This window comes from Gekko japonicus, unplaced genomic scaffold, assembly GCF_001447785.1.
Source record: "Gekko japonicus isolate JY-2015 unplaced genomic scaffold, Gekko_japonicus_V1.1 scaffold3717, whole genome shotgun sequence".
NCBI lineage: Eukaryota > Metazoa > Chordata > Lepidosauria > Squamata > Gekkonidae > Gekko > Gekko japonicus.
Genome location: NW_015172129.1, coordinates 33,891 through 43,487, shown reverse-complemented (window position 1 = coordinate 43,487; position 9,597 = coordinate 33,891). Strand labels below are relative to the sequence as shown.

At 49.7% G+C, this 9,597-nt stretch overlaps 1 protein-coding gene across 1 annotated transcript in view; it reads right to left on the bottom strand.

The window, feature by feature from the left end:
* The window catches only part of TBRG4 (transforming growth factor beta regulator 4), a 48,160-nt gene that overhangs the window by 17,531 nt on the left and 21,032 nt on the right, over window positions 1-9,597 (bottom strand). Inside the window, exons 6-7 of the mRNA XM_015421003.1 lie at window positions 6,861-6,971; window positions 6,557-6,701 (exon numbers count right to left, since the gene is read on the bottom strand). Of these exons, the coding sequence (XP_015276489.1) occupies window positions 6,557-6,701; window positions 6,861-6,971 (256 nt within the window). The remainder of the gene's footprint in view (window positions 1-6,556; window positions 6,702-6,860; window positions 6,972-9,597) is intronic.

Below are 9,597 nucleotides of genomic sequence, written 5' to 3'. Positions count from 1 at the left end.
TGGGAATTCCATTGCTTTGACCATGCGGACTTTTGTTGGCAGGGTGATGTCTCTACTTTTTATCATGCTGTTTAGGTTCGCCATCGCTTTCCTCCCAAGGAGCAGGCGTCTTTTAATTTCATGGCTGCTGTCACAGTCTGCGGTGATCTGGGATCCCAGGAACGTGAAGTCTGTCACTATTTCCACGACTTCCCCTTCTATTTGCCAAGGAGTGATGGGGCCGGATGCCATGATCTTAGTTTTTTTGATGTTGAGCTTCAAGCCCACTTTTGCGCTCTCCTCTTTTACCCTGAGCAAGAGGCTCTTGAGGTCCTCTTCACTTTCTGCCATTAGAGTGGTATCGTCTGCATATCTGAGGTTGTTGATCTTTTCTCCAGCAATCTTAATTCCCGCTTGTGATTCATCCAGGCCAGCATTTTGCATGATGTACTCTGCATATATATTAAATAAGCAAGGTGACAATATACATCCTTGTTGTACTCCTTTTCCTATGCTAAACCAATCAGTTGTTCCATATCCGGTTCTAACTGTCGCTTCTTGACCCTTATACAGGTTTCTCAAGAGACATGTGAGGTGGTCTGGTACTCCCATCTCTTTAAGGACCTGCCATAGTTTGTTGTGATCCACACAGTCAAAGGCTTTAGCATAGTCAATGAAGCAGATGTTTTTCTGGTACTCTCTTGCTTTCTCCATAATCCAGCGAATGTTGGCAATTTGATCTCTAGTTCCTCTACCTCTTCGAAGCCCAGCTTGTACTTCTGGCAGTTCTCTATCCACGTACTGTTGAAGCCTAGCTTGCAGGATCTTGACCCTGTTTTAGCTTCCATCAATTTCCTCCTCTGGAAACAGGGCAGATGCTCGCAAAAAAACTAGTCTGCTATTTGCTTGAGGACACTCTAGCTCTGACTTGGATAGCCACACAGGTGGTTTTTGGGCGTACATTGGAAGATGTTGTTGTCCCGCTCCAGAGGTCGCGGGACGTGCCGACAAGGCCCCGGGGACCCCGACAGACCCTGCAAGACACCCTAGGCTTGACTCACCAGACTGGACGAAGTTCAATGGTCCGGGGTAGTGAGTCGGGAGCGGGGACCCCTCCCGCGGCGAGCTATGTCGGCCGAGCCCGGAGACAGGACCAGGGTCCACGGAGCAGCACCACAGAAGAAGGGGCAGCAGCTTCTTGTCTGATGGGCCAGGAGCGGACGCGGAGCAGCAAGTACCGCCACAGATCGGTGGTGCGGCCCAGAGGCCGCCAGAGCCATTGCCAGCGTATCAGCATTCGCCCCGGAGACGCCCCACCGGCATCCAGATAGATAAAGGAGGGTGTGGCCCAAGCCGGAGGGCGGATGGGCAGTCCTGGGAGTGGGGCGGGGAGATAAAAGGCAGGGTGGAGAAGGGGCCGGGGAGGAGGAGTGCGTTGTGGAATGAAGTGGGATGCTGACCAGAGACAGAAAGACGGCAGAGAGAGAGAAAGGAAGTCCGCAGCGTGCTGGCAGAGGGACGCTCAGGGTGACATTAACCCTGTCCCCTGCCTATCTGAGGCCCCTCACTCCCTCTCCCTTTTTGGATCCTGCCACTCCAAGGGCCGTCTCCCCTGCCGGAGTTCGGTCGAGACCCCTGACACCACGGCCACTGGGGGCACCGCACCAAAGTCCAAGGGAGAGTCTGACAATACCAGGAAAGGCAGTCCTGAAGATTATTTAAAGGTCAAAACCAAAACCTTGTGTTCGAGGCCCCCGACACCACGGCCACTGGGGGCGCCGCACCAAAGTCCACGGGAGGGCTCGACAGTTCTAATTCAGCACCTGTGCACTTGGCACCAGACCAGTGTTCCCTCTAAGCTGAGTTAGTGTGAGCTAGCTCACAGTTCTTCAGCCTCCAGCTCACACATTTTTGTCTTAGCTCAGGAAGGAGGGCTCCAGAGCAAACTGATTTAGGCAGCAGCCAAATCGCTGGCTCACAGCTTTAATGCCAGTAACTCACAAAGTAGAATTTTTGCTCACAAGATCCCACAGCTTAGAGGGAGCATTGCACCAGACACACGATTTTAATTTTTTGAGGCCTCACAAACACCTTTGTCTTGTGTCTATAGATCCTGCTGCTTCACCTTCCTTTTCTTGGTCCAGTATTCCCTCATTGGTTATCTTATTGTAACATGTATTAAAGTTACGTGCACCTCAATACTCTTTGACCTCTGAAGAAGGCCCCAATAGGGCGGAAACGCGTCAGGTCAGGTGTCTTGGCCCTTAGGTTTGGGCCACTAGAACTTTTTAACGAGGCTTTCATTGGGCCCTTATGTATGTCTTTAACTGTCTCTCTAATAAATGCCTGTATTATGAGTTTCAACTAGGTTTTTAACACTGGCCCTTTATTAGACTTCTTTCTTTACCCTTGTGGTTTTTGGGTAGGGTTTGTTTTCCCTCCCTGTGCCTTACAGAACAGGAGGAAAAAGGAGGGTGGGGGGGGGGGGGGGGGCACCAGGACTGCTCCAGCTGGTTAAAAATCCTTCTTAATTTGCAGGACAGACGTGACCTTCAGTGGCACAACACAAAACGTTTACCCGCAGCCAGGGCTATTTTTGGGCAGGAACGCACAGGAACGGAGTTCCGGCTGGCTCCCGAGTGAGTTGGCCACGCCTAGCAGGAACTGGTTAGAATGGTAGGCGACACCCAAGCCAATCATTAGGATTGGGTGCATTAGGGGTGTGTGGCCTAACATGCAAAGGAGTTCCTGCTAAAAAAAAGGCCCTGGGTTTTGACAACAAACAAGGTAAACAGAATAAGAAGGGAAAGGTGGGTGTGGCTGGATGACCACACTTTTGGTAACATGGGGGTGCGGCCTAATATGCTAATGAGTGGTGTTGTCAGGGGTATGGCCTAATATGCTTATGAGTTCCGGCTGTTGGGTGTGGCCTATTATGCTAATGAGTTCCTGCTGGCCTTTTTCTACAAAAAGAGCCCTGCCCGCAGCTTCTCCAACTCACAGTATTGATCAGACCTCCTTAGGGCTACATCACTGATTAAGCCCGCTCGAGAACAGTGGCACGATGAGAAAAACGTCACGCGTTTCCAGCGCGTCTCACCTTTCCTGCCACATGACATGGGGGAGGGGGGGGGAAGGCAGGTCTCTAATGTGCTAGTAAACTACAGGTGAGCATGGGATTCCGAGCCTCTCTTTCGGAAACAAGCTCTACAAAAACACAGTTTCCTTTCTGGTGCTGCCATCTAGTGGCAGACCACAGATATCACTTGAGACATGAGCTGTGCCTAGCTTATTAAGGAAATCAGGTTCCATTTTTCAGCCGTATAACTGAGGAAGAATGCTTTGAAACGTCTGGCATACCTAGGAAGGATGTTTTCAGATGCAGAAATTTCTTTGTGCTATGGGACATCCTCCGCCTTGTTTGTGGACTTTGAGGTCTTTTGGACACTATGATACTGAAACGATACAGAGGAGACCCTTGCTGGATTTTTCTACTTGAATTGTTATTTATTTATTTATTCAAGTATTTCTACCCCGCCCTACCCCGCGAACGCCCTACCCTTCTCTTGTTAAATGCTTTGTACTGCAACTTGTTTTTGAACTGTGACCACCAATTCTACTTTATTAATTGCTTGACTGTAGTAATGAAGAAGAAGAGAAGAGATTGGATTTATACCCCCGCCCTTCAGTACCCAAGGGAATCTCAGAGCGGCTGACAAACTCCTTCCCCTCCCAACAACAGACACCTGTGAGGTAGGTGGGGCTGAGAGAACCCTTTCGAGAACTGCTCTTTATATTTATACCCTGCCCTTCACTACCTGAAGGAGTCTCAGAGTGATTTACAATCTCCTTTCCCTTCCCCTCTTCCCCACAACAGACACCCTCTGCATTAGGTTGGTGGGGCTGAGAGAGCTCTGAGAGAACTGCCTTTGAGAGAACAGCTCTGAAAGAACTTGTGATTGACCCAAGGTCACACCAGCGGCTGCATGTGGAGGAGTGGGGAATCAACCCCGGTTCTCCCAGATTAGAGTCCGCGCACTTAAACCACTACACCAAATTGAAGAAGAAGAGATTGGATTTATACCCCATGGCCCTTCACTACCTGATGGAGTCTCAGAGTGGCTTACAATCTCCTTTCCCTTCCCCTCCCCACAACAGACACCCTGCGAGGTAGGTGGGGCTGAGAGAGCTCTGACCGAGAACTGCTCTTGAGAGAACAGTTCTGATGTGACTGACCCAAGGTCACGCCAGCGGCTGCACGTGGAGGAGTGGGAAACCAAACCCGGTTCTCTCTCCCAGATCAGAGTCTGCGCATTTAACCACTACACCATACTACACCACCCACCGACACCTTTCTTGGAACCTGCCAGGTGTTCTTAGAATTGGGGATTGGTAGGGCCCCTGCCCAGCAGTGTTCCCGACTGGCCCCTGGAGATCTGATGGGCTGTGCAGATTTTTTTTTAAGTTGCTGCTGCAGCAGCAGCCGCCACAACATTACAAGGATGACTCAAGGTAAGCCGTGTATTTGCAAGAAAATATTCTAAACAGTATGTCCATTTTAAAAGGCATTTTGTTAAGCAGAGCGGCCTGGAATGCTGAAGAGTAACCGTTAAGAGTTACGCATGCATTCATTCCCTGACATTTTGGGATTGGCTCCACCTCCCACACCAGCCATTTTGTGGCTGGCCCCGCCTCCTACAGCAAACCCGGTTCTCTCTCCCAGATCAGAGTCTGCGCATTTAACCACTATGAATGAATGAATTTTATTGTTACGGCGCTTAGCCAGCAATCATTTAACCACTACACCAAACTACACCACCCACCGACACCTTTCTTGGAACCTGCCAGGTGTTCTTAGAATTGGGGATTGGTAGGGCCCCTGCCCAGCAGTGTTCCCGACTGGCCCCTGGAGATCTGATGGGCTGTGCAGATTTTTTTTTAAGTTGCTGCTGCAGCAGCAGCTGCCGCAACATCACAAGGATGACTCAAGGTAAGCCATGTATTTGCAAGAAAATATTCTAAACAGTTATGTCCATTTTAAAAGGCATTTTGTTAAGCAGAGTGGCCTGGAATGCTGAAGAGTAACCGTTAAGAGTCACGCATGCATTCACTCCCTGACATTTTGGGATTGGCTCCACCTCCTGCACCAGCCATTTTGTGGCTGGCCCCGCCTCCTACAGCAGCCATTTTGTGGTTGCGATCACCACCCTGTGCCAGAATTCCAAAGGAGCCCACGGGCTCAAAAAGGTCGGGGACCCCGAGTTAACTGCACCAAGTCTTCACACTATCACTGGTCAAGGAAGAGCCAGGTGATTGGCCGTGTTGGTCTGAAGTAGTGGAACAAAGTTCGAGTCCAGCGGCACCCTGAAGACCAACGAAGTTTTATTCTGGGTATAAGCTTTTGTGTGCATGCACACTTCTTCAAAACTTTGTTGGTCTCTGTAATGATTCCATGTTTTGGTGTGTGTGTGTGTCTTTAAATGTTGAGTTTGACTGCAGTAATGTAAGGAGAGCAATAGGGGGAGATGAGTGTGCTGTGATTGGCTGATGAGTGAGTGTGAGAGATGTTTTATGACAGAGTTCTGTGTGTGAAATTTAAAGAGACAGCATGGTCTGTGCGGCTATGGAATTTTGCTTCTGTTCTGTGTGAATAAGTACATTTTGGGATTGGCTCCCCCCCCCACCCCAGCCATTTTGTGGCTGGCCCCGCCTCCTACAGCAGCCATTTTGTGGTTGCGGCCACCACCCTGTGCCAGAATTCCAAAGGAGCCCACGGGCTCAAAAAGGTCGGGGACCCCGAGTTAACTGCACCAAGTCTTCACACTATCACTGGTCAAGGAAGAGCCAGGTGATTGGCCGTGTTGGTCTGAAGTAGTGGAACAAAGTTCGAGTCCAGCGGCACCCTGAAGACCAACGAAGTTTTATTCTGGGTATAAGCTTTTGTGTGCATGCACACTTCTTCAAAACTTTGTTGGTCTCTGTAATGATTCCATGTTTTGGTGTGTGTGTGTGTCTTTAAATGTTGAGTTTGACTGCAGTAATGTAAGGAGAGCAATAGGGGGAGATGAGTGTGCTGTGATTGGCTGATGAGTGAGTGTGAGAGATGTTTTATGACAGAGTTTGTTATATTTACAAGTTCCTTTTTTTCCAGTAATTATTCAAATAATTTTTTCAGTAATTATTCAAATTAACCAAAAACCTAATTTGTTCTTTATGAAATAAATCCCAGAAATCAGTACAGTACATCCTCAGGGCCACATAATCCTCTGGAGTGCCCAAACCCTGGGTCATACTACCAAAAGAGAGAGATCTGGAATTTTTAACTCCTGGTGGCAGCAGAAAACTACCAAGTTTATATACACAGAGAGTGTTTAAAGGTAAAACCGTTTCCCCTATAAGCAAGGACGTCACAGTCTCACCCAGAATTATGCCCAGAATTAAACTTTGTTGGTCTTAAAGGTGCCACTGGACTCAAACTTTGTTCTGCTGGTCAAGGAAGTTCCTCACCCACACCCGAGGAACACACTCCCTCTGTCGTTTCCCCTCCCCCAGCCCTCAGTGCATCACCTGCTTATACCTAAGAAGCGAGTGCGAAACTCTGGAGCTAGCACTTTTCGCAGGTGGAGGGCCTTCGCCTGCTGCAGCACACACAGTGACCACACCAGGTCCACCAGCAGGTACGGGTCCAAGGAGTCCAGGTGGTCCTCCAGACGCTCGTGGATCTGAGGAACGGAACAACACAACTATTACATACGGATGACAACAGTGACTGCTGTTTCCCTGGGCGAGGGCGGTCAAGTCACTCTGGTGCTCAGGAGCACGAGGTTCAGCACAGCCACAGCACCTCCCCCCACCCCGTGCAGGATGAAGCGGGGGATTACCGTGCCAAAGAAGGCCTCGGCACAGCTGGGCTGGAAGTTCAGGCGAGCGAACGCAAGGACCACGTTGCTAAGAGAGGCGGGGCTGAATTTGTTGCCGTTGTCCACTGTGTACTGCGGAGAAAGGAAGAGGATCGTAGAATCACAGAATCAGAGGTCAGCTGAGAAATATCTTCATTTCTATCTTCGCAGCGTTGATTTTCCCTCCATAGCAATTCAGAAAGCAAACAAATGGGCTGTAAGCAGTGTTCCCCCTAAGCTGAGTTAGTGCGAGCTAGCTCACGGTTTTTTAGCCTCCAGCTCGCACATTTTTGTCTCGGCTCAGGAAGGATGGGGCTCCAGAGCAAACTAATGTATGCAGTCGCCTAATCGCTTGCTCACAACTTTGATGCCAGTAGCTCACAAAGTAGAATTTTTGCTCACAAGATTGCACAGCTTAGAGGGAACACTGGTCTCAGGCAAAGGTCCTTCACGTCACCTCAAACCTGGCCCTTTTTAACGAGAGACGTCAGGGATTGAACCTGGGATCTTCTGCACGCCGAGCAGGTGCTCTACCACAGAGCCACGACTCTCCTGTCTGTTGGTCGCTTGGCTCCGGGGTGCTTCTGCCTGTCTGCAGCAAAACTATCCCCAGAGCCCACAAAGAGGTCCGAGGCCCATGAGCTACAGAGATTTACTGTGGCAACTGTTTGGACCAATCCTCACCACGGAAAAGGTGAGCAATGAATTTGACACAGTTGCAGAATAAACTTTAATGCCAGTAGCTCACAAAGTACAATTCTTGCTCACGAGACTCCACAGCTTAGCAGGAGCACTGGTTGCAGGGATCGTATCCCTTCTTTAGGGTGTTACTGGACTTGAATCTCCCTGTTAGAGTCGTGCATGTCTTAACTCCTGGATGCTTTGTGCTTGGCTCTGCCGCCGGTGGGCAGGCATTTTCTGCCTGCGCTAACCACCCTGTCTGAAGGTGCCCTGAAGGCAGTTGGGGACCCCTTCGTCACAGACTCTTGACCACGGGTGTCGAACTCATTTGTTATGAGGGCCGGATGTGACATAAATGAGACCTTGCTGGACCGGGCCACATGTGTTGTAAAATGTAACGCCAGGTAGCAGAGATATAAACTTTATAAAGGACACAAACAGAAGAAGCAGAAGAAGAAGAAGAGATTGGATTTATATCCCGCCCTTCACTACCCAAAGGTGTCTCAGAGCGGCTTACAAACTCCTTTCCCTTCCCCTCCCCACAACAGACACCCTGTGAGGGAGGTGGGGCTGAGAGAGCTCTGAGAGAAGCAGCTCTTTTTCAAGGACAGCTCTTATCAGAACTACGGCTTGCCCAAGGTCATCCAGCCAGGTGCAAGTGGAGGAGTGGGGGAATCAAACCTGGCTCTCCCAGATTCGAGTCCGCGCACTTAACTACTACACCAAACTGGCTCTCACAAAGGGTTTTTTTAAAAAAAACTCAAAATAAAAACATGCTCAAAACATTAGCACTCCCTGCAATATTTCATTTATTTAACAGTGTCTGATAACTGACGGCTCTTGCTCTGAATGATTACATCAAAATGTCTGTGCTGTTGCAATCCTGAGTATGCTGTTCAGGTGTGTATCTGTAAGCTGCAGACCCACGATGACGCGGCAGCAGAACTGGAAGAAGAAGCAGAAGACAGCCAGTTCCACTGTGGGCCTGACAGAAGCCCTCTGGGGGCCTCATCTGGCCCCCGGGCTGCTTCTCTGACACTCCTGCTTTTGACCACCAGCCCCCTTTTCAGGGAGCTTTTAGCAGGATGCGCTGTTCTTCAAAAGAACACAGCAACCTTTCGTCTCAGACAGAGCCATTAGAAGCAAAGAGGAGGCTGAAGCATTTCCACGCTAAAAAATGGTATAGAAGCCAATGTATTTAACAGACTTGGGAGAGAGACATCTCTGCCCGGTTAGCTCAAGCGCCGCACTGCAATGCTGAAGTAAGTAGTGAACTCTGACAAAGTTTAAGCCACTGACTGTTTCTGGCTGAAGTTGGCAGCAGCCTTAATGGCTCGGGCGTTCCAGGCTCAGCCCAGCGACCGTAGCTTGTAGCAATTTGAGGCTGATTACGAGAAACGGATTCTTTAAAACAGCAAGCTGCTTCAAGCCTCAGACTCGAGAAACAATTCCCCGCTCCTCCACTCGCTGCTGCTGGATGACCTTGGGCAAGCCATAGTTCTCTCAAGGGCAGTTTCTGTCAGAGCTCTCTCAGCCCCGCCTACCTCACAGGGTGTCTGATGTGGGGAGGGAAGGAGATTGTCAGCTGGGTGAAGGGCAGGGTATAAATCCAATCTCCTCCTCCTCCTCCTCCTACAAAAAAAGCGACACGTGAGGTGCCTCCAGCAGGGAAGTGACCCAGTGGGGCAGATCATCCAACCATCCTCTAAGCAGCCTTGTTCCAACTTCAGTGGCTCTGTGGACCTCCTTAGAGTGGAAGAAGCACACACCCTAGAGCCAAAACTAAAAAGCACCAAGAATGGAGAAACGACGACTGAGGGGTGACATGATTGAGGTTTATAAGATTATGCGTGGGATAGAGCAGGCCGAGAAAGAGGTACTTTTCTCCCTTTCTCACAATACAAGAACTCATGGGCACTCCATGAAATTGCTGAGTGGTCGGGTTAGACTGGATAAAAGGAAGTCCTTCTTCACCCAAAGAGTGATTAACACTTGGAATTCACTGCCACAGGAAGTGGTGGCGGCTACAAGCATGGAC